Genomic DNA, 25,226 nt, shown 5'->3' with positions numbered 1-25,226 from the left:
GGTCAAGGATAAATCTATGGCTAGGTTCTCATGCTAGCAAGGGGTTCCCAAGGGAGTGAAGTAAACAAAAGGGATACAAAAGACCTTCCAATGGTTATCTCCCCTGCATGTACATGCACACAATGTTTGCAGGAGGTACCATGGAGCAAAAACACATACACATGGCCTACATCATATGGTGACCAGAGGTGTTTACAAAACACACAATAGTTTATTTCATTCATTTTGGAGGACTATCCAGGTTGAGTACCTTGACTCAACATAAAAAAGGGAGATCTAGAGCATATATGGAGATGATTCAAAAAGCATAATCTTCATAGGATGCCTCATCTTGTGGAGGCACATCAACTGAAAGTAGATTGGCAGTTTCTGACTTTGAAGTTGCTTTCTTTTTGGCTCTACAAAACTTTTCATGGTGCTTGTTTTTGCCACAGTGTTTGCATGGATTGATCTTGAAGCAGTCTTTTGAGAGGTGATTAGTCTTCCCACAATGTTTGCAAGGTGAAAACTTGCCCTTCTGGACTTTTATGGCATAGGCTGTGTCATTGCCTCTCCGAAGTTCCATGTGCCTTTCTTCTTCTTGAAGAGCAGAAATAAGACCTTCAAGATTAGGATTAGGAAGATTTTTCAAAGTGGTAACAACATGATCATAATCTTCAGGCATACTCTTGAGCAACACTGCCATTGCATCATCTGTAGTGATAGGAGAGTTGATAGAAGCAAGTTGAGTCATGAGACCCCGCATGTATTTGACATGGGTAGCCAAAGGAGTGCCACTAACCATCTTCAATTCAAAGAAAGCAATCTTAAGTGACAATTTTGAGATGTGAGAGCTAGCACCAAAAATAATGTCAAGCTTCTGCCAAGCTTCTTAAGGAGACTCCAAATCAGAGATGTGATGAATATAGTCATCTCCTAAGGCAAGAGCAATGATGCCATAGGCTTTCTCCTCTCTAGCAGGATCTCTTGCCGGGCGTGTCGGAGCTGAGGATTCTCCAGCATTGGAGGCTGTTGAAGAAGAAGTTGAAGCCGGTTTGACAAGCCCCCAGAGGTTTTCCCTCATCAATGCAAACTTAACCTTCATCTGCCATGTGTGAAAGCCCTTACCATTGAACTTATCCATACTCAAGATGGTAGCCATGAGAGGGTCTAACCCAAGAATTGGGCAGTGTCTTCTCTCTTACAAGGCTAGAAAAACAACTGAAAAGCTTCAAAGTATAAGAATTTAATGTAGCAAAGACTTGTGACCAAATTTCATACTACAAATCAATGATGCTTTCACTTGCATGCTTCACAGAGGTGGCTAAATGAAAGCTTCCCAAGCAAATCCAGGTGTAGCAACTTAAAGCAAAGCTGTAGCCACAGTTGTACTGATGCTATTTAACACTTTAAAACATTAGAAATGCTAAAGTAGCATCCAATGTAGCATCACACTCACAACCTTGTCAAAACTGTCCAAGACAGAGGCCTGAACTTGGAGGGCTTGTATCTCACTCTCCAAAGCAAAGAAAAAGGGGCTTTCTGAAGCAAAAGAAAGCTCACATATAGGCGAATTTCTGGTGCAGAGGTTAGATAGAATTTCGCGCGATGTTGCTGGCTTGAGCGTCGTCAAAATCGACTGGTTTTTGCTTGTTTTCTCCTTGAATATGCAGCCATTGCTGCTCAGATTTCAACACAAGATAGCCCAAGGTATGGAGAAGCTTCCCCTGAAAGGAATTAGAGAAGGGTGGAGCAGACACAGAGAAAACGCAGAACAGAGATTCGACGATTTTTGTGGAATGGCGACCAGCAGCGACGTTGATTCTTCAATTCCTTGCAGGTGAAGGTTGCCCATTCGAGGGGTATCTCTAGCAGGAAGGGCTTGGAGAATGGCGGAGAAACGAGGGAGAACAAGCTCTAGCAAGATTTGGGAAGAAAGGGAAGAAATGGTGAAGATGAAGAAGAAGAAGATGGAGAAGAAGAAGATGATGTGGCACAAATGGGCTCAAGGAGGATCAAAGGGCTCTGATACCATGTTGGAAAATTGAAAGGAAAGCATGGAGTGAACACAAACTGAGAATTCTTGCTTGTGTAATGAAGAAAGGTGAGGTCCTTAAGTAGGCACCTCTTACATGATCATTGACATCACTGATGACCTCTAAGCTCCACAATCATCTCCTCAATCTGCTCCTAGATTCTCTCAATCATCCTATTGGCTTCTACCACCACCTAACAGTGCTTATGGGCACCTAACTGTGCCTCTAGCACACACACACAGAAACCAAGGTGTGCCTGGGGCATACACCTTGAGATATCCCATCATATGTATATTGTGCGATTGTCAGGAGGTTGAGTCAGAGGAGCATTTTATTTTCAGGTGCCCAGTGTACTACAAGATTCGAGGTCGCTACCACTGTCTCTTCAGAGACGGCTCCGGGCTCCTTTCAAGATTTCTCGCCTACCCAAATCAGAGATGCCTCGCGGCCTTCATTCGCGAGGGGGTCTGACACAGAGAGTGCTTGCTCAGGGACGGGGCTTGGCCACACCATTAGACACCTCTTAGAGCGGGATCACAGAGTTCTTTCCATCGAGTGACATTGATCGTCGAGTCTCTAGCTGCAAATGTGACGGAGACCCCGACCCGCGATTTCAGCTTCCACTTCAGCACTAGTTTCAGCTACAGCCTCTACATCCCCAACTACAGCTACAACAAATATCAGTGACATACTCATACCCATGACGTCGGTTGCTTCCTTTCCTTCATCTCTTGTTACAGCGCCCTCACCGCTTATGACACCTACTTCAGAGGTGTCATACACTGCTCCGCATTACGCCTCAAGCTTTCTCTCCCCTCTTCCTCTCAGTCAGCCCATGCTCCCACATTCCATTGGGACTCCCTCATCCATTCCACTGTCATCCCCGTACCTCACCCAGTCACTGTCCATCTTGTAGACTCATCCCCATACTTTCATGTCACAGCCATTTCAGTCTCACCTTGGACGTGGGTGGGCTGACACATCATAGGCCTGGAAGACCTTGCTCATGGAGGTAGACAGTATCCGTGAGTGCTAGATGGAGTTGACATGCTTCGCACATGAGCAGGTCTCCTTCAACCAGGAGCAGAGCCGCATCATACATAAACAAGCTCGTGCCATTCGGGAGTAGGCTAGTTTCATTCAGAGACTCAGACACAATATCTGGCAGCTTTGGGAGGAGGTCACAACCATACACACATTCCTAGGGAGTACCCAGGTTGTCGAGACCATAGTTACGTTGAAACGCCGAAACGGCGCAACAAAGACCCGAAATGCCGTTTCGGCCGTGCCAGACCCCCCGAAACACGAAACGCAGTTTGAAATGGCGATCAAAAACGCTGAAACGGCATTTGAAACGCTGTTTCAGACCTGAAACGCACTGTCTCGGGTGCCGTTTCGGGCGTGACCTAAAAAGAGGGCAAAACTAGAAAAAAACGCCGCCCGCGCCATCGCGTGTTTTCGCCCTTATGCCTGCTGCTCTCCCCCCCGATTTCTTGCCCACTTGGTTCTCTCCCGAGTCCCGAGTCCCAGTCCTATGAGTGGCTGCTCTTTTGGACACCCGACTTTGGTCACTGGTGAGCACATTTCCTTTCTCTATGCTTCTCTTGCCTCAAACATCTTGCTGTTTTTTGGCTGCAACCATCGATTCTTGGCTTTTCCCTTTGAAATTTGATCTATTGCAGCTTGTACAAGTGCTCCTTTTGCTCATGGATATGGCTTCACAAAGCGATGTCCCTCCCTCAGCAAGAGAAGGAGTTCACCCAATCGGATTATTGGTGGAGCCAAGTTGATTTGGTAGGCAAGTATGACTCCAAGAAAGGAGGAGCTCGCAAGTTTAGATGCAGATGGTGTGGATTGGAGCGAGGAGGGAACCCTGATAGGGTCAAATGTCATCTTCTTGGCATTAAGGATGGGGGGATCGGGCTATGTTCCATAATCTCACCACAAGAGAAAGAAAGGTTGCAAAGAGAGGTTGAAGTATTGCCCACTACAAAAAGGGCAAAGACAATGGCTTCCACTGGTGTAGGAGCTTCTTCAGGTGCTCATGCAGCACGTGTTCAATAGGCCACTGCATTTCGGAGTCCTCTTCCCTCTGCTACTACGGCTTCTTCTTCTGCGAGTGCACATGGAGCTCCTGCTAATATTCATGCTACATCTCGGTCTACTTCACATAGGCAGGGTAGTCTTTACACATCATGGCATCCGCAAAGGAAGGCACAAGTAGATGCAGCTGTGGCCCGATTTTTTTACTCCAATGGGATTAGCTTCAATGTTGCTAGATCACCCTACTTCAAAGAGATGGTGTCAGAAATCAAAACATTTGGATCCACATATACCCCTTCCACATTTGATGCTTTGAGGGGCAAGCTACTAGAGGATGAGGTGGTGGCAGTTAAGCAAGCTATTGAACCTGTGAAAGAGAAATGGGTAAAGTATGGGGTAAGTTTGGTTGCAGATGGATGGAGTGATGTGCGAAGTCACTCACTAGAGGGCATCCTTGCATATTGTAGGGGATCTGCACTCTACATACACTCCATAGAGTGTGGAGTGCAACAAAAAACAGCACCTGTATTGATGCAAATGTGGGCAGATGCAGTGGAATATGTGGGGCCGTCTAATGTTTTGCAACTTGTTTCAGATGGGGAAAATACCAATAAGGCAGCAGGTGCATTATTGGAGCAAAAGTATCCTCATATCCAGTGGAGTGCTTGTGTAGCACATTGCTTGAATAATTTATCGAAAGACATTGGCAAATTGGATTGGGTCAAGAATGTTAGTGACAGTGGAAAAGAGGTGGTTAACTTCATCACACGACATAATTTTTCTCTTGCTTTGTACCGTAAATTTTCCAACAAGGAGCTTTTGAAGTATGCAGAGACAAGGTTTGCATACAACTTTTTGATGCTTCCCAGGCTCCTTGAAATGAGACCTGCACTGAAACAAGTTGTGGTAAGCCCAGAGTGGGATGCATGGCCCACTTCTAGGTAGGCTCTTGGAATTTATTGTTATGACTTGTGCATAGGCAGTGATGAATTTTGGGCTGATGCATCTCACATTGTTGATCTATGTGTGCCTATTGTGATGCTGCTTAACCGAGTTGATGGAGATATGCCTTTTCTTGGTAAGGTGCATGAGGGGATGGATCGGATGATTGAGAATATTAGAGAAATAGAAAAGGATCCCCAAAGGTTGAGAGAATTGGAAGAGTTGGCTGTGAGTAGATGGAATTAATATTACTCTCCCATGCATGCAGTTGCCTTTGTGTTGGACCCGGAGTTTCAACACAAGGCAAGTGCACAACAGAGTGATGCAGAGGTTGTTCGTGGTTGGAACCTCACTCTTCAAAAGATGGTGCCAACTCTTGATGGACGGCGGAGGATAAAAGACCAGCTTGCCAATTATCGCAATAAGGAAGGCATGTATGGATGGCCAGATGCACAGCATGATAGGTAATATTAACTCATTTTAATTTTCAGATTTTAGGAACTTGTAATTTGTTATTTAATACAAAATTAGAAATCTGAAATTTATGAGTTTTGGAATTTCAGATTTCGAGTTGGGGCTGTTACATGGTGGGAGGATTATGGAGCTGATTCCCCGAGCTGCAAAAGCTTGCCTTCCGCATTCTAAGCCAAGCTTGCACCTCCTCTTCTTGTGAGCGTTTGTGGAGTAGCTTTGCCCATATCCACACAAAGAAGAGAAATCGTCTGCGAACGCAACGGGCCAATGATCTTGTCTTTGTTAATGCAAAGCTGCGTTTGCTTAACAAGATGAGACACGAGTATACGCATGACAAATATATTGTATTTCAGAGCCCAGATGATGCCCACTCACCTGATGATGATGATTTGTTAGTAGAGGAGAATGATGATGAGGAGGAGGAGGAGGCAGAGGTTGAGTCTTAGGATGAGCTTATTATTTGATCATATATGATATGATCCTCAATGTAGCCTTTTTTGGGTTTCAGTTTTCTTTTTGTTACTATGACATTTGGGCTTTGAAAGCTGAATTACAATTTATGAATCATGATTGGTCTCTTAAATATCATGAATCATGAATCATTTTTCCAGTTTGTAACTTGTTATAGGATTTATAAATTACCCCACCTTGCGTAATTGAAATTTGCATTGTGTGATTGGTAACTGGCTGAACAATGAAACTTAAATCTCCAAGGTTCAAAGTTACAATCAATATTAATGGTACTAGGTAGAGCTATAGCTTATTGTGCACTTTTTTTGAAGGTAGAGCATTGTAAACGTGTGTATGCATTACTCTAAACCCCCTTGATGACGTGGCGTTTCCCCGTTTCACCCCCTCTCAAAAATCCCGAAACGTTTTCGTTTCCCGTAACTTCGGTTGAGACACAGATTGCGAGCATGCAGCGTGTTATTGAGGAGACATCCAGATGGGTTGATGTGGCGAAATGGAAACCGGCAAGGGTAACCATTTCCGCTACCCTCATGGGGCAGCATCGGAGAGCCAGCAAGGCTCTCAACATCAGAGTATGTGGGTCCCACGCACTGAGGCTACATCAATGGCAGATGTGACTGCTTTCGTGAACGCTACTCCGGGTGTGGCTGAGCACAGGATTGAGAGGGCGTGGCGGGTGGGGAGAGACCCCAACCGAGAGCAATCCCTAATCATATGGTTACGACTTTCAGCTTTACGACGCAGGTCAGTTCTTCGAGACCAGCCAATTATCTTCATGGGTGAGGACCTCACCCCTCTACATGTTGAGGAGAGACGCTCTTTGTTGCAATAGTGGGATTAGGCCCAGAGGAGGGGAAGTGGACATTGGTACGAGAGGGACGTCTTCTTATCGGCCCCTGTAGAGCACCAGCTGCCTCCCCTACATAGGGAAGCGGGGTCTATGAGACTGAAATATCCGAGATCCTATCTTGCACCATTTGGAACTGTAATGGTACTTTATGGTCAGAACCAGGGAACTTCTCAGAGTCCTATACAAGTCTCGACATAGTCTTTTACACAGAGATACATCAAAGTCGAGAGCGTCCACTACGTCTTTTACACAGAGATACATCAGAGTCGAGAGCGTCCACTACGTCTTTTACACAGAGATACATCAGAGTCCAGAGCGCCCACTACAAGTAGTCATCGGGTATACATGGGAGTTTGCCTACAGAGATGAGGCGAGGGATATAGGGGGAGTTCGAGGGTCAGTTGGAGTTGCAGTCCTTTATAGATTCACACTTTTGGGAATCATTTTAGTAGAGCAGAGAGATGCACATTCCAAGTCTGGATTTGGCACATGGACGGCCGGGGTTTGTTTGTTGCAGTTTGCTACTTTCTCCCTGAGACCTCCCACTTTGCTAGAGATATTTGTGGTGAGCATGAGACATCTCCATTTGTTGCTCTTTATCAGTCCATTGTTGACTTTTCTAGCCGCGGAGAAGTCCTCCTAGTTGGGGACATCAACGCGAGGACATGCGTCTGCCAGGTACCACTCCTCGACTTTAGGATGATTCCACTCTACTACCAGACATTGACCTTGAGGATGCAGGTATGCTATGGAGGTTCCAGCGTTGTTGATTACATCATGGGATCCCATGCCTTCACATCCCGCATTATTGATTTTACCGTAGCACCTCTCCCTCCAGGGGCTGATCATACCTATCTTTCCTTTAGCATTTCCACTTCTCGTAGCACATCAAAGGTTTTCTACATGATGGTCTAATATGTCTTCATACCTTGTCGAGAAATCATAGATAATATTGCTAATGGTTATATTGGGATAGAATATGCAAAGTACACAAAGCAAGATGTTCTTCTACTGCAAATAGATATTGCTAAAGCGTTTGAGACTGCTCAATGGGTTTTTCTCTCTCAAACCATGCAATGTTTGGGATTTGGGGATAAAATTCAGCATGTTATTTATTGGCTGTACTTTGAGAGTAAAGCTGCATGCATCTTGTGTGGTGACATTCGGATAAGTGGACTTTGCATCGATCAGTGAGACATGGATGCCCGCTGAATGCACTGCTCCATGCCATTAGCTGATGCTTCGGTATATGGATTATCTTGTGATAATAATGCATTGCATGGTCTAGAGATATATGTGTTAGAAAATGAAATCCCTACAAAGGGTATCCCGCAGCTGAAGATTGATAGATGGGCCTAGGAATCACACAGGAAAGTATTTTACTATGGAATCAAAGGTCCAAGAACCAACTTGCAAGGACAATAGAACTCCGCTCCTGCGAATGCTCCCAGTCCCTCCCGCTCCCGTCTACCTCCCTCGCGCCGCGCGGCCCCCTCCCCCTCCTCCGCCTCTCGCCGCGCTGTCGTCGTGCCACCCTCCCTCCTTCTCTGCCTCCTCCTCGCGCTGCGCTGCCACACCCCCGCCTTCCTTCGTCTTCCTCCCTCTTCCCCACCTTTGTGCCGCGCTGCCCCCCCCCCCCCCCCTTCCCCTCCTTGCTCTCCTCCTTCCTTCCCCGCCTCTGCCTCGTGCCGCGCTGCCACACCCCCGCCTCTCCTCCTTCCCCTTCCCCGCCTTCGCGCCGCGCTGCCACCCCCTCCCTCCTCCTTTCCTTCCCCTCCCTTGCCATTCTCTCTCCCCACTGTCGTCTCTCCTCCCCTCGCTTCCTCTTGCGCCTCCATCCCTCCTCCTTTCTTTCCCCTCGTCCGCCTCCATTGCTCCCTCCCTCGCCTTTGCCATTTCTTTTCCCCCACCTTTTGCAGCTTTTGCAGTTTGTCAGTGCGGTATGGCAGCCGTAAGCCCGGAACCGATGGCCCAGACGGACCCCCCCTTCCTTCAGCCTACCGCATAACACTGATAGAGCATCAGGTCTCCTTGGTGAAGCAGGTTGCCAATGACTTTTCCCAGACTTCCGTTTATGGACAAATGAAAATGTTTGGGAGACGATTCGTGATCAGTCCGAGGAGCATGTACAGGACTGGACTGGTAGCAGAGCAGCGGAGCTTCTTCAGCAACAGTGGAAGGAGGGTGACGTTCGTATGAGATGGCGCCACAACGCCAAACGGTTCTGCCTTTTGGTTATCATTCGACCGTCTCTGGAGTGGATCTATGTGGAAGGGCTCCGCCCTTGGAGGACCTCAGAGGTAGTGGGCTTCTACAGTATTTTCATGGCGGAGGCTTCGAGTTGGTTAGAGAGAGCTTACCGGGCCTTTCCCCTCTGCTGAAGGTTTTAGAGGATGGGTCCGATGATCCAGCCTCACCTTCGAAACCTTCACAGAAGCGCCTTCGTCTGCACACCGGACATCCTTCGACCACCTCGACATCGACTGCAAGCAGATAGCTGTTTGTGGCCCATCTCTCCTCTTCATGAGTATACGCATTATCTCTTGGAACGTCAACGGGTTCCACTCATCAGGAACCCGCGGCCCCAGGAAGATGGTGCTCAGACAGGAGCTCCAGCCAGCTTTGGTGGGAAGGGTAGATGTGCTCCTACTACAGGAACACAAGCTTTCGGCTTCTCAGACCAGTAAGTGTGGGAAGGTCCTCACAGGGCGCTCCCACACCTACTGGGAACCTTCGATTGGCGAGCAGGGGAGGAGCGGAGGTGTCTGTATCCCATCGACGCTTCTCTAGTTCAGCATGTGTGTGGTTTTGGCACCTTGATTCCAGGACGATCGCTTTGGGTGGGCTTGAATATTGAGGGATCCCGCATCGGCATCCTCAATATCTATGGCCCGACCGACCTTAGACGGAGAGCCGCTTTCTGGAGCTTTCTGACAGACTTATTGCCAGAGATGGATTCTTGGATTGTAGGAGGGGATTTCAATAACCTTGAGGCTCTAGAGGATCAGCAGGGACGGGGCCCAGAGTTCCTCGGTATAGCTCAGGCGGAGCAGGCGGAATGGGACTCTTTCTTGTTCGCTGTAGGTCGGGACAGTTGGAGAGAGTCTTCCTTTTGCAGATGGACAGGCAGCTTGGAATTCTCTTGGGGTTACAGGAGGGAGGGAGGCAGACTTTTGGAGCGGTTGGACCGTTTCTATGTCAGTGATTGGGCGATAGGCAGATCAGTGATCGGGCGATAGGTAGAGGTGGAGAGTCAGGGGTGGTTCCAGGGACGACCCTCTCTGACCATGCCCCAGTCATCCTAGTCCTGGACTCAGCCTCTCATTCCTTACCTCCCCGCTCGTGTCGGATCCCAGACTCCATCTACTCCAGAGCAGCGGTTCGCAGCAGGATAGTGGACTTGTGGGAGCAGGATTGGGACCCCATGGGGGATATAACAGCTCAGGTAGCTCAGGTTATTGCCGAGTCTAGCCTCATATGTCAGCAGGAGGCGACTCTGGTCAGGCAGCAGTGGTGGGCGAAGAAGAGGGGCCTCAGACGAGACCTTGCCTCGATACAACGGATGCAGCAGTCCTCCCCAGGCTCCGAGGAGCTCAGACGACAGGAGGTTAGAGCCCGAGCCATGTTAGAGGAGATCACCCAGAGACGCTAAGAGTTCTCGTTCCACGCTTCCAAGTCCTTTTGGGCTAGGAAAGGCGACAGGATGTGCAGAGAGTTCTTCAGGACTCATGGCCAGAGGTCAGCAGGGAAACAGCTCCGATCTCTTAGGGCGCAGGATGGTAGTGCCAGGACAGATCCAGACGAGGTCAGGGACTTGGCAACAGATTTCTATAGATCCCTGTTCCAGCAGGAGCCCCCAGACCCTCGTGCCCGTCGTTACAGGGAGGAGGTGTGGAGGGATACGCGGACGCTCGTGCAGCCTAGCATGAGTGAGGCCCTTCTCACCCCGTTCACCGTGTCAGAGATGCAGGATGTTGTGAGTGATATTGATGGGCAGAAATGCCCAGGTGAGGATGGGCTCTCTAGGTCTTTCTTCACCACCTTTTGGAAGCAGATCCACCAGCCCCTGCTCGCAGCCTTCCAGCATATCTTTTCCAGTGGACAGATGCCAGAGAGCCTTGCGACAGGCTTGATTTGCCTCATCCCCAAAGGGGGGGACCGCCAGGAGATCAGACAATGGCGCCCTATCACCCTCCTTGCGACTGCCTATAAAATCCTCGCCAAGATGATCAGTAGCCGCATCCAACCCCTGCTACATGACTTGATCCACGACACCCAGACTGGTTTTGTCCAGGATCGCAGCATTTTGGACATCTTCACGTTCTCAGAGGCGACGGAGTGGGCCTAGCATAGTGGCCAACACCTAGCCATACTCCTCCTTGACTTTGAGAAGGCGTATGACAGGGTAGATTGGTCCTTCTTGGAGGGCACACTTTCTTGGTTTGGTTTCCTAGCGAGTGGATTAGAGGTATTGCTAGCCTCTACAGATCGGCCTCCAGCCGGGTTATCATCAGTGGCAGGATGGGGGAGAGATTCACCCTCGAGCGCTCGGTACGTCAGGGGTGTCCGCTTGTGCCCTACCTCTTCCTCTTTTTTGCGGAGGCCATGACTCACTTCCTACGAGCCCGTACCACTGGTCTTCGAGGGATGCGCCTCCCTATCGGGGACGATGCAGAACTTCTGGGCTCCGAGTATGCAGACGACACGGCCCTGTATGTGCAGCATGATATTGAGTCACTGCAGCGAGTGAGACTGTCTCTAGAGGTTTTCTGCCTAGCCGCTGGGGCGAAAATCAACTGGCATAAGTCAGTTGGTTTTCTTACGGATCCGGGAGCCAACTCACAGTGGGGTATTTTCCTGCGGTTTCGCTGGATCCCTAGAGGACAGACAACACGTTACCATGGATTCCAGGTAGGGCTGGATACCACGCCGGCTCAGCAGTTCCTACCGGTCCTAGCTTCCATACGACGGAAGCTAGCCTTCTCGAGCACTGCTCGGCTATCTCTGGCAGGCAGGGCCCTTGTGGTCAATCAGGTCTTTCTAGCCACCGCTTGGTATGTGGCATCCTGCTGGTGCTTCTCGAGATCGTGCGTAGCCCAACTGAGGAGACTGGTGCAGAACTTTTTGTGGTCTGGCTCAGACGGTTTCGGCACCACCAGAGCCCGGGCCGCCTGGCAGACGGTCATTCTCCCCCAGACAGAGGGCGGTCTTGGCATCATAGATCCAGAACTTTAGAGTCAGGCATTACTTGGCAAGTTAGTCATCCGCGGTCTGACCCAGGAGGGCAGACGTGGAAGCTCTTGCTTCAGCATGGTCTCAGCGCATGTGTCTCCCAGAGAGGGGGTGATTGGCAGCCTTATATCTGGTGGATTTTCACTTCAGCCCCGCTCCCCCTTCCTCCGCAGCCTCTTCTTGGTTTGGAGGAAGCTGCGGCACAGCCTCTCCCAAGTTCCCCCCAGCTGTCGAGAGGAGGTAGACAGACAGCCCCTGATTTGGAGCAACCAGGTGACAGATGATACAGGTCGCCAGCTTGGAGAGAGATCCCATATCCCATGGGCGCTCTGGGCGCGTGGGTCTGCGCGGTCGCTCTGGGTTTGGAGGGACGTCTATAGCCAGTTGGGCCCAGACGAGCTGGCAGCAGCAGTAGGTACGGCACGCGAGCGGAGGTTGATGCTGCCATTCCTGCAGGTTGGAGGATTCCCAGGAACACCAGATAGCTCCTCCCAGGAGATGAGAGGTGGCTAGGGCAGTTCACACCCCGCAGCATTCCTTTGGTGGTTGCTGGCCTTTTCTCGGACTCCTCGATTCATTTCTTCTCCGTCGCTGATGGTAGCCGTCTCCAGAGCAGAGAGGCTGTGATCGACCCCCAGCTTCCCTGGGAGCGCCTTCGCATCATAGGGCTGCAAGGGAAAGCGTGGCATATGGACCCCTTGGTTGTGCAGGACCAGGATTGGAGACTCTGGATTTGGGAGGGACGCTCCTTGACAGAGATGGAGTGGGACACAGGGGAGTGGCGCTGGCCACCATTGGAGACCTCAGAGAACCCTACCCCCTTCTTCTCATATAGCGCGCGCACCGGTAGGCGTGCTCTTGGGGCTCTCTAGCGCAGGTTACCTACCCAGGCACATAGCTGGTATGGCCAAGGGATATCTCTGGTCTTTCTTCGTACATTTTGGAAGACTCTTTGGGCAAGCTGGCAGCCGAGGAAGATCTCTTACTTTCTTTGGATGGTGGTACATAAGGGGCTACCAGTGGGGAGATGGTTGAGGCAGATGGGGCAGGAGGGGCACTGCCAGATGTGTTTTTAGGAGGTGGAATCCCTGAAGCACTGCCTTTGGACTTGTTCGCATGCTCAGACAATGTGGAAGGGAGTCATGGGGATCTTAGCGAGGGCTGCACCTGAGTCACCTGGGGAGCCGTTTGTTGGTGCAGCACCGAGGTGGGACACCACTTGGCTTACGAGTTCTCTCGGCAGGATCCAGTTTTCTTCATGACGCAGGTCACCTGGGCACACATGGAAAGCTTCCCCTGGCATCTGACAGAGATAGATGCAGGAGCGATGACTCGGCACCCAGTTTGGGAGATCATAGGGAGTATTGTAGGCTGGCATATCTGGACTTCCAGATGCGTGTAGACCCTAGGAGATCATGCTTCTTTTGCTACCCACACCCTAGCAGACATCTGGAGCACGATCATTCACATGCTCAAGGGTCAGTGGGATCAGATTCAGGGGGACTCTCGGGCAGGGAAGGAGAAGAGATGGCGCTTCCTTCGCGACTGGGACCATCAAGAGCTTTTCTTCCAGCACTCTGCTCAGAGTCTTCAGTGGCATTACTCGCCCCCACCGTGGTTGTTTGTCCACACTCAGATGATTATGCCTTGAGAGGCTTCTAATTATTTTGTTACCACGAGCTGTATCCGTTTTGTGATTATAGCTCGCTGGCCTTTAGGTCTTCTTGTACTCTCGTTTTCAAGCAATATAACTAGCACTACTTTTTGCAAAAAAAAAAAAAAAACTATGGAATCAAGCTTCATCAACATGTGTGTACTTCACAACCATTCATGTGTGTTTAGGCCAGCAAATAGACTATGCATCAAGACAAATATAAGCAACACCTATATAGTTCCGTCTGTCCACAAATTGGATACAATACAATACCAAAATGTTCTCTTACTAGATCTCTGAGCCCGCGTGCTCCACTAAGCTTATGTAGACTCTTTGCTCAAAGGATCCCTTCCACCTTGCTGTCCGGAAAACTAGCCTAGGTGGGCTGCCACTCTAGCTTAGTCTGCAGCTTCTTCAGGGTCACCTTCACCTCTTGAGTATAGGCCCAAGGATGCCCCTTCTGCTGCTCCGATCTGCTGTGGATTGGCTGATCCAAGTGAATATCAAGGAGGCCTACATGGTCCCCCTTGTATAGGGCTCAAGGCCCAGCCAAAAGGATTCACCCCGTAGGCCTTACTGGCAAACCTAGGGGTCGGCCCCTCTTTCGTGCATATATGACCCTGGTTGATTGGCTTGGACCAGCCCATATGGTCTACCCTCCGGAGGACTCCTCATATGGGGGTTCACAGGTGGGGAGGGGACCGATCCTATTAATATCTTTTCCATCAGTAGTTAGATAGTATGGCTTGGGCTTGCATTTTTGTCTCTTTCTCGAATGCTTCAGCCTTAGTACCCAAATTGGAGCTCTCTTATCGCCTTATGGATTGGCCGCTACATCACCAGGACTCCAGCACTAGCCCTCTATTGTTGGCTAATGTATCAATGGCTAATTTGTATAAGGCCTTGATGCCTCCACCTTGGATTTTAAATAGAGGAAATCACATTTGGTTTATGTTTTGTAATTCCAAGTGGTGGCACGAAAGATTGGTACAGCTTTGGAGCTGTAGATTGCCTCTTCGTCAACTTGTGTTTCTATGGTGGGTATTGCTTGGAGTAATACCATTTGGTCAACTCCTAGCACGTAGACGTATTGCTTCAGCAGTTTGTCACAGATGCTTGGCCTCAAGGGAGTCCTTGATTCATCTCTTTTGGCATTGCCCTATCACTCGTGACTTTTGTTTCTACTACAACAGCGTCTCCGAGCTAGATTTCCTACTGCTTGCTTTGGCAAGTTCTTCAAGCTATTTGGGATTTACCCGCAGAGACATGATTTTGATCTTTTCTTCATTTGGATTAGATAGTGGGGACCCTGGGCTCTGTGGAAGATCGAAATCATAGAGTCTTTGGAGATTCCACTTCCTCCAAGTGTCACTTTTTCTGGATGGCATTCAGGCAAACTTTTTATGATTGCCTCTATGTTCGTGAGATAGATTACTTTGTCTACTGGTGTTATAGTGAAATCTTCTGATGTTTGTAATTGCACGTTCCTTCTTTGGGAACTGCTTCTTCTAATATAGAAATACATGGATTTCACCCCCAAAAAAATGTGCGTATGCTACATGCATGTGTGTGTGTGTGTGTACATGTGACAAGATCTATGGCGAGCTTCTGCAGAGCCTGATGGAGTTTATGTTTTGCCTAACTATACTAGCGTTGACTTTCGGGCATTTCTAAATGTACCTAGGCATGGATTGAATTGACATAGTTGCTGATGTAGAAGAGTTTGAATAGGTTCTATAAAGTTCTGAAAGTGTTTGGGCTTTTGAGTGTTGTATATTCTACAAGGAGACCAAGAGGTCATAGTTGAACAAGTCCAAGGGCTCAAGCTCATAGTTACCAAGGAACACTATTCCCCGTTTCTAATTGTCTGGAAGGCCGTTCTCACTTTATAAGGTAATCTGGAATGCCCGGAATGTTTATCGGGCCTGGAACTCCAAGGAACATCGTTCCGGCGTTCCCGGATCGTGTTACCTAGGGTTCCAACACACAAACAACCCATAGAAACTGAAATGTACATTGATGAAGATGTTTGCAATGTGCATAATGCCATAGAGGTAATCTTAGAATTGTAAAAAGTGAGTTTGTTTTTATATTCTGATATATTTCCATGTGATTTGATGATGTGTCATATGACATGGCGTTCCCGTTCCGCCTGCCGTGTTCCCCCATCTCGAAATGTTCATTCAGCATTGGACATTCCCAGAGTGGTTGTAACTATTCTCAGGTTGTCAAAATAGATGAGGGGGAAAGGGATGGATTGATTTTGGCCCTTGGTGCTCCTGCTCATTTATAGTTGTTGAATTGGAATATCTTAATGTATACGTACATAAATTGCAGGTTGCGGAGCCAAGGCATGCTATCTTCTATTGTTGACTGATATATGAGCTGTTTTATCTTCAAAATAGTCTGGTAGTGAGCTATTTTACATCTACCCATAAGTGCAAATGATATATTACGATTTTAATTATGGAACCCCTTGAATTTTTTTTCGCTGGTGTGTTGTAATTGAACTGTTCTGTCCTACGATCTTGTCCGAGGATGTTGAATCATGGAATTAATGACTGTCTCAAGCTGAAACATTGACAAGTTTGCAAATGTGAATCATCATATGCTATGACAGGCTTGGGGATGTGATTTCCGCTTTAACGGCAAAAAAGGACTATGTACCGTATGGAAATTCAAAGCTTACTCAAATTCTTGCCGACTCTTTAGGTATTTCAATTTATCTTTGCATTAACCGCCCAGCAGACACATTTTATAGGCTATTGCTGCTTCATTGGATCCCAGGAATGCTTACGAATAGATTTTTTGTTTCCTTTTCTTTGGGAGGGTGTTATTCTTTGAACGGAAAGATGTTTGTAGTTTGATCTTGATGAACCGTTAGGATGGCACCTTCATCCTTGCATCGTTGGGAAGAAACGGAAGAAAGCCTCGTCTCTAATATTGCATCCTATCTGAAGAAGAAAGAAGCAAATGGCATAAAAACTAGGCAGCTTTTTATGATGGTGTCATAAACTGCAGGTGGAGATGCGAAAACCTTGTTAGTTGTCAATCTCAGCCCTTGCCAAGCTGATGTTCAGGAGACACTTGCATCACTTAATTTTGCTGCTAGAGCTCGGAACGTGGAACTGAGCCTTGGCAATCGTGACACCATTAAAAAGTGGCGGGACATGGTAGGTTTATTAGAAAGGCCTAATCCGGCCCTATTTTCATAGCTGCTTATTGTTCCAAAACCATACCTTGTCACTAGAAGTTATCTGAAAATAATATCAAACAAGGCACAGAGAGTATGCCACTAGAAGTTATCTGAAAGGCACAGAGAGTATGTTACTAAAAACTTTGTGATGCTCCCAAGGCCAATGAGGCTCGTAAAGAGGTTTATGAAAAGGAGAAAGAAGTCTCAGAAATGGAGCAGCAATTAGTGGGACTGAAGAAGTCTTTGAAGGATGCGGATGATCAATGCCTGCTCTTGTTCAATGAAGTTCAAAAAGCATGGAAGGTGGCTTTTACTCTTCAGGCTGACCACAAGGTAAAATTTTTAATGTGTAAATGTCAGATGCATGAAAACTCGTTTGCTACAGCATCATTTTTGCTGCTATTGATCATGGCTATTTTATTTTGGTACACATAGACACAAAGTACAGCTCTGGCTGAAAAGCAGAAGGTTGAAAGAGAGCAGAACATGCAATTAAAGACTCACATTGCACAGCTTACAAAAACAGATCAGGAGCAAAAAGCCCAGCTGCAAGAATGCCTCACCAAGATTCAGCTTCTTGAGGTTGGGTTACTGAATCCAAAGTATGCTTGTTAACCATTGTTATGCCTTTAGACGATTGCCGTGCTGGTAATGAGTAATGTAAATGTCAAGTAGAGAAGCCATGCACTTGAAAAGCGTTGCTGTCTAGCAAGGGAGTTCAGCTTTAGAGTCACAAACTACTGACTTGCATGGTATTTTTTCAAAGCATTAATTGAAGTTCTATCCCGCCTAAATTTCTGGTTCATCAACTGAATTATTCTCTTTCAAAGGCACACCATCCATACATGCACTTTGGACATGATATAAACTTCTGTGTGCATTTTGAAACGGCTGATACTTTCCTGTTTATTTCTTTTTCAATCTTCTGAAGGAAGAATAGGGACATACTCTCATTTTATTGACATACTCTGGTGTCAAGAGCAGACCAAAGTTCAGGACCTGAATCACCAGCTTGCTGAGACTCGTGCTCAAGCCCTTGCTAAAGAGGGGGAGGCATTGGTAAAGGTCAACTCGATGCAACTACAGAAAGTCGATGATGCTGACCTGTCGAAGGATCGAGTGGAAACTGAAATGACTAAAAAGCTGGAGGAAGAGCTGTCCAAGCGAGACGAACTCATAGAAGTATGTGCACAGAATTTGAGCTTATCTACTTGAAAAAGGCTCAAACTAGAGACACACAGAATTGAAAGTCATATTTTTAAGCTTGTTACATTGCAGAGTTTTATTTCAAATGACCAATAAGGGCTTAGTTTTGCTGTCTTTTGCCATTTATTGCTTGACGTCTTATGTGCAAGTGGTTGTTGGACAGCGCTTGCATGAGGAGAATGAGAAACTATTTGAACGGCTCACAGACAGAAGTGTTTCCACAGGTTCTCCAAGGGTGGTAAGGCCCATATATCAATCTAGAGTTGTGCTTGAAAGTTGAAGGCATCTTAGTTTATGTGACAATGCAGCTACAGGAAAAGCAGTGGGTGCTCAATGCACAGTTGTGTCCATGATTACTGATATCTTGCTTTCGGATCACAGCACAAGACCTGCCCGACTCCTCTTTGCTTTTTCCAAGAAAAAGGGGATAAGAAATGAAAACAAAGAAAGAAAGAAAGAAAGGAAATAAATAGGGATGGCTGTCTTCCTTTAAATTATAATGCTAAGTATTGGAGCTTGCTCATGGAATTTACAGAGAAGTATCTTGGCTTTGTAGGATCCTATTCATCAATTTATCTTGGCCATTGCATAAAATCACGTGTGTCAATTTTGAACTCTGATTATAGTGTGCACTTTTAATATTTGGAAGCCCATGCCATTGTACTAGCTCATATCTCATAATTCATATAGCATGATATTGACATTAAAGTTTAAACATGAGGAACAATTCCTTCATGGCATTGTTTGATTATATTTGCTAGCTGTCATGCATAAGAGCAATGAGTCCAATAATTTTTGGCTGCTCTACTAGATTTGCAAAGAAGTAATTATTTATAACGTTCATGTATATACATGCATTCTCTGACGTTCCTGTGTGCCCTCCATAAGGCATCTTCATGTATTTACACAGCTGCAATTAGATTGACCAGCTTGTAGCCTCCTTGCTTTCTTGCTGCACCTCTTTCAATCAAGACGAAGCGCCACTACCCATTTGTAGATGCCCTCTCTTTTGTTGCACAGTCCCCCACTCCCAACTGATATAAACAGTCAAATTTAAGAAATCTGCCAAATTTGAGACATTGTAATAACTAATATCACTAGTGAGCTAAGTGGAAGAATGAGACTATGATGATAACAGAGAATAAGAGTTAGCATTGGATCAGAAAAAATAAGAATCTGTATTGAATCCGAATGTCTGAAGTGTGTTATTCATGCAAGGAGGCCTCTCTTGTGAAGAGAGTGAAGAGCTACACTTGAAAAGGTGTGTGCCTCAAAGTTTATCTGCATGAAGAGATGTTTACACATTGTCAAGGGTGCAACTTTTGTTGAGAGAGTACATGACAATACTATAAGGAGAAGTGTCCTCCTCACGAAAACATGTGCCTCTTTGGATGAGTGTCAGCTTGTAAGTTGTGAGGGTTTTGCCTCACTAGAAGTGTCTTGTTGAAAGGGCCTACCATTTCACTAGTGGCCATCTATCCAATTTGCAACCAGCCATAGGTTTAAGGTTGAGATGGAAAATGGGCAGTATATAGGGATGGACAAGCCTTGATCCGTGATTTCAAATCTAAACCCAAAGACTCTCAGTCTTAAACTGATGTTGCTCAAGCCGTTTTCTTTTTCTAAGATAAAATTAGTAGCTAGTTATGCATCTAAATAAACTGGGGATGAGCTGATATACTCCCCCAAAGACTCTCAGTCTCTAACTGATGTTGATGATTTTGGTGTGTATTTTTTAGTCCCATAGACCCGCGAGGTCTCCTGTGGACGTTAATATATCTTCTTCTTCTTGTTCTCTGCTACCTTCCTGCACCTAGGTGACCCTTTTTTGGCATTCTAGGAGCTCCTTTTCTGCTGTACAACATTTGCCGGAGCATTTTCTGGCTGAGCTGCTGCTTTTTTTGGACTTCAGCTGCTTTGGATCCCTTGCTATACAGGCGTCTGCTGCCCGCCTCAGATTCAGATGTTGCCGCCTCATTTAGAGGTGTTTCTCCTGTTGGTGGACTATCCTCTGGACGAGAATTGCCACTTTAAAAGCTCCTACTAGGCATGGATGCCATCTTTCAGAGAAGCTTTTTGACATTGCTCTTGACAAGCACGAGGTGTTTTTCTGGTTGCCTCAGTTTTGAGCTTTTGCCTCTGTTGTGAGGTCGATTCCAGCTCTGTTTTTACTGTTTTAATCAGGTTGCCGCAGCTCAGTACTGTTTTCTGGGTTTGGAGCAGTCGCCTTGCTGATTTCTATTTGTTACAGTAAGATGTAAACTCATCTCAGCCTTTGCGTGAGCTCCCTAAAGATTGCAGCTGTTATCTTGCAGTTTGGAGCCTTCTAGAAGGAGCTGTGCAGTCACCATTCCTTGCAGGGGACTTTTGCTTGAGTCTGGGTATCTGTGCACATGCATCTGAAGTCTGCATTTTATTGCATTGGCTGCACAGGCTGTGCAAGTTTTTCTGCAAAGAATTGGGCACGCTTTACCCTATTTTTGGCACATTTCCCTTTTGCAAATTGGGGCTTTTACTCCCTCTGTTTTTTGCATTTGGCCCTTGTGACTTGGGGTTTATTTGCAGGTTATTTTAGATGCAGCATTGTGCAGGCAGCTCGTGTTGGTATTCAGAAATTGTGCAGAGTGTTGCTCTTTGAGCCTGGAACTGAGAGGTCTTTTCTTTGGGGATTTCTGCATCTGTGCCTTAGCTGACCTCTATGGCACTTGCTTCTGAAGATAAGGTTATTGGCACCAACTACCCCATGTCGTCATACATGATGCGTCATATGTTGGTGGCCAAGAATTTATCAAATATCATTCCAGGTTTTGCGGTAAGACCTCTCTTGCAGGCACCTGCCACTACGGGTGGTATTAATATTGTTGACTCTTCATCTTCTGTCACCACTGCTCCATTGCCTCCAACCCAGGAACAATCCAGATGGGAAGGGAGAAATACTCAGGCTCATGCTTGAATGCTGTCAATTAAAAGGATTATAATCCCTCACATCAGGTCTTGCAGGACTGCAAAGATGCTTGGGATAAGTTAGCCTCTATGTATCAGATACACAATGAAGCCATAGCTACCAAGCAATTGGACAGTTCCGAGAACATTGGATGCCAGAAAAGGAGAATGTTTCGGGAAGGGGCAACGTGGAAATGGGAATGGGAATGCCACGTCTTAGGACACATGTCATAGGACTTGTCATCATATGACATAAAACTATACTAGAACATGAAAGAAACTAACTTTTCACAGCTTTGAACTTTCCATTTCAGCTCTAGAACTTTAAAATTCACACTTTTGGGACATTTCATAATCTATGCTTCCATTATGTGGATAACTAAATGCTTCCCTAATATATGAGAAGACAATTTCCAATATACCTAATATACCACGAGAAATTTTAGAGAACTTTTTTTTTTTGGGGGAATTGAAAACATTCTGGGACGTTCTAGAAACGTGGCTTTGTCTGGAACGACGTTCCCAAAGTTCCAGAATGGGGAAATCAAGTTCCTTGGTAACTGTGAATAAAGCAAAGGTTGCATATTTGTGTAAGCAGTTGGATGAGGGAGAAAGCATGGATGCATATTTGACCAAGGTGAAGGACTTTAAAGAGGAATTGGCCAACATTGATAGTTGTGCTAGATAGTTGGATTGTGTCCACGATAGTTAGTGAACTTTTTGACTCTTGTCAAGGGTTTGCAACCATCGTGGGGTTGCTGGCCATGTGCAATCCCAACCTTTATAGTTGTGATCTGTTGATCACTTGATTTTTGCAGGAAGAGCAAAGCTGTGCTAATTGAGACGTCTCTATCTTTGGTGATTAGGCATTTGCTACCCAACATGAGGGTTTTGCAAAGACAACAAAGTCATGTGGGAAACCCAAGCATAATCGTGGTAACACTAGGGATGATAACAAGGATGTAGACCAAAAAAGAAGAGATTCAACTATTGTAGAAAACCAAGTCATGATATTTCTGAATGCCTATGGTGAATTGATTTAGAGGAGGAGAAGCAATCTAGCCTTGCAGTTACTGATGCTTCAGATGAATCACCAAATGTTGCTCATCATGATTGTGATTAATTGATATTTTGATAGCGGCGCTTCTAAGCAAATAACTTCTTGCAAGAAGTTGTTTCTTTCTTTGCATGATGCACCGAAGGGGGGGACTGTGACTTTTGCCAATAATACAACTTACGTCGTGAAAGGCATGGGCCAAGTTGAGCTTACTACAGCAGCTGGTGATCCTCAGGATGTTTGGTATCATCTAGGAATAAAAATGAATCTCATATCCATTTCAGCCATTGCTACATCCAGATATAGGGTTATCTTTGATGGTTGCTGCTGTGTTGTCGATGATTGCAGAAATGGCACCAACCATTATCATCATTGGATAATTGTCTGACTTGATGCAGATGACAGAGAGACAGACATAGAACACTTGAAGTAGAGGATTTTGTGGTTGCAGACACTCATTTGTGCTTTGGGCATCTGAATTATTGCAGTATGGTTCCACATTATATGGTTGCCATCTCCCAAAGATGCATGCATTGTTAAAACATGTTTGTGAGGGAGGCCTAGTTGGGAAATTGCATCGGTTTTCCTTCCCTAAAGATGGAAGTGCTTGTTGCATTTAGCTCACAATGATGTGCGTGGTCCAATGCGGACAACACCTATGAGCTGGTATACATACTTTGTTTCTTTTGACTTCACCCGGCATACTTGGGTTTATCCATTGAAAATCCAAGTCAGATGTCTTTGCTTGCTTCAAGTGATTCCTTTTTATGGTTAAGAATGTAAAGCGGACAGAAGCTTCTCACACTCCACACTGACAGGAGGAGGGAGTATATGTCCCAAGAGTGCTAATTTTTTAGCATCTGGTGGTATCATCAGAGGTGGTTCCCGAGGTGGATGGAATTTGAGAGATACACACCACAACAAAATGGTGTTGCGGAATGCAAGAATAGAACCTTGATGGAGATGGCATGGTATTTGATGAAGGGTTAGTCTTTGCCCAACAAAATTCTTTTTGGATGCCATTATGTGTACCTGCTCTGTCTAGAATAGGTCACCCACTAGGGCATCGAAGATTATTACTTCTTGTGAGGCTTGGACAGGTCGTAAGCTGGTCATCTCACATGTGAGAGTGTGTGGATGCCTTGCATATGTACATGTTCCATCTCAGTTCTGACATAAGCTTGAGGACATGGCACTTAAATGCATCTTTATTACAACTCAGAAAGCAAAGGCTATCGGTTATACGAGCAAGTCTTGGAAGGTTATCATTAGTGGAGATGTTGTCTTCGCTGAAAACTTTGTTATGTTGTTGTTGGATTGTCAACCATTGTTGCTTTTGATATCTTTGATACGTTGCTGTCCTTGTTCAAGTCTACATTGGACTTAGACGACCTTGTGGAAATCCATTGTCGAAGCCAATTCTTGGCTTCAAATTTATCTAATCCCATCAGTCACGAGAACCCATCTGCCAAGGCAAGGCAAAGGCATTTCCCACAGTTTGTGTCCACTGCAAAGGTGTCCAGGCATTCCACAAGGCATCTCGCTTGCTCCAAAGGGTTTGGTAGTCCCACAAGACAATGTCCAGTCTCTCAGGGCGACATTGCAACAACACATATATCAAACTGCACATGTAACCTCAAAGTAGGAAGAAATCCACACACTGCCCCTCTGGCACCAATCTAGGCACACCCTCTGTAATTGGGTGCCTGTCCACAGTGTAAATGGACAAGGGTGGAAACTTTGAACAACAAAAAGCAAAAACAAGCTTCAAAAATGACAAATGGAGACCAAATGAGGGTTAGAACGACCGTACCTGCTATCATTGGAAGAGTGGCGAGCTCTACCCTCACGCCTATCCTCTGTCTAGGAACCCAGCAAGGCATAGTGACCCTCGATCGTTGCTTTTTGGGCTGTGTGAGTTTTTCGGTTATCCAAATCTTAGTACCTCTCAGCTTGTATGATTGGCGTAGGAGCTTTAGCCGTAGATCCCTTGAGCTAACTATGAGTACAGCATGTCCTTTGGAACTATGGGTATTAGTCATGGAATCCTCGTCATCATCTCCCACCCATTCAATGCTAGGAGTGGCTGCTTTGATGTTTGCTAAAGTCTCAATGTATGAGTCCTCAGCCTTGAACCAATTTTCCGGAAGCCCCCCAATCCTAATCTTCGATGCATTTCTCGTTTGGCTTCGTATTCCTTGATTTCTACTTGAATATCAGCCTTGCTTGCCTTTATGTCTACCTCTACAGTCACTTCTTTTTTAAAGTTTTGTACCTCAGCTTGTACAAGATCATTCACTGTAGAAAGTAATCAAGGGGTAGGAGGGGAAGCCTTGTATATCTGCATTGCCTCATAAGTCACATCATGTTTACCTGATCCTTTGAGAGCCTGTACTCGAGCTGGAAGATCTATTGCAAGGTAGAGTCATCCAACAAATGGAATCAAGTGTAAAGCTATCCAAAAAGCTTCAAATTTGGGTCATGGAAGTGCCTTGGTGAGGATATCTCCCAAATTGCCTTGTGTTAGAACCTCACACAAAGTGACCTGGACTCCTGAGAGAGAGAGACATTGCGCAGAGCAACAGGTACCCCAAGAGGTCCAATCTCGTTCCTAGACAGGGCTATAGTCCAACCTTCGACTGCGGAAGATCTCATACTTCTTATGGTTGACCGCTCACGGGGCTCCACCCATAAGCTCTTGGATGGGCGATGCCATATTGGAGACAATCCCGCATTACCTTTGGAGCTGCGTGAGCGCCCAAAGGATCTAGCTAGGATCCCTTTGGATTGTGGCCCAGATGCAGAGTATCCACAAAGATTTCACCTGAAACATGGCTGCATGGCTAACGGAGAAAGGTCATGCCAGCCACATCGACGAGGTCTCTCCAACTGTCAAGATACACAGACAGAGCATCTATTGGGTCGAGCTACATGAGAGGACCCTCCCACTTGACAGCGTCCTCTTCTAGCTCTTGAGGATGGTGTGTGGGAGACAGTGGCCAGCATCGCAGAATGAAATATTTGGGTTGCACACTGCAGCCTAGTGATGGGAGAGCATCGTGTTCCACCTAAGGCCTCTCTAGTTGCTATTTCCGATTGGGAGCGCAAGGCAGCAGATTCCAAAGCGACCACCGAACAGCAGG

General features: G+C 46.4%; 1 protein-coding gene and 1 pseudogene across 2 annotated transcripts in view; both read left to right on the top strand.

The window, feature by feature from the left end:
* Nucleotides 1-25,226, top strand: part of LOC147886740 (kinesin-like protein KIN-14B) — a 135,632-nt gene that overhangs the window by 48,893 nt on the left and 61,513 nt on the right. Inside the window, exons 9-14 of one of the 2 annotated variants that reach the window (XM_087395616.1) lie at nt 16,302-16,393; nt 16,703-16,854; nt 17,037-17,210; nt 17,313-17,459; nt 17,862-18,059; nt 18,247-18,318. In XM_087395616.1, the coding sequence (XP_087251742.1) occupies nt 16,302-16,393; nt 16,703-16,854; nt 17,037-17,210; nt 17,313-17,459; nt 17,862-18,059; nt 18,247-18,318 (835 nt within the window). Of the gene's footprint in view, nt 1-16,301; nt 16,394-16,702; nt 16,855-17,036; nt 17,211-17,312; nt 17,460-17,861; nt 18,060-18,246; nt 18,322-25,226 lie in introns of both variants that reach the window. The other variant, XM_087395615.1, reaches the window with a different exon arrangement.
* Nucleotides 9,747-10,424, top strand: LOC147886741 (uncharacterized; annotated as a pseudogene).

This window comes from Dipteris shenzhenensis, chromosome 24 (assembly GCF_047967505.1).
Source record: "Dipteris shenzhenensis isolate YYH24624 ecotype China chromosome 24, Dip_SZ_1.0, whole genome shotgun sequence".
Taxonomy (NCBI): domain Eukaryota; kingdom Viridiplantae; phylum Streptophyta; class Polypodiopsida; order Gleicheniales; family Dipteridaceae; genus Dipteris; species Dipteris shenzhenensis.
This window is presented reverse-complemented; position numbering and strand designations above follow the sequence as displayed.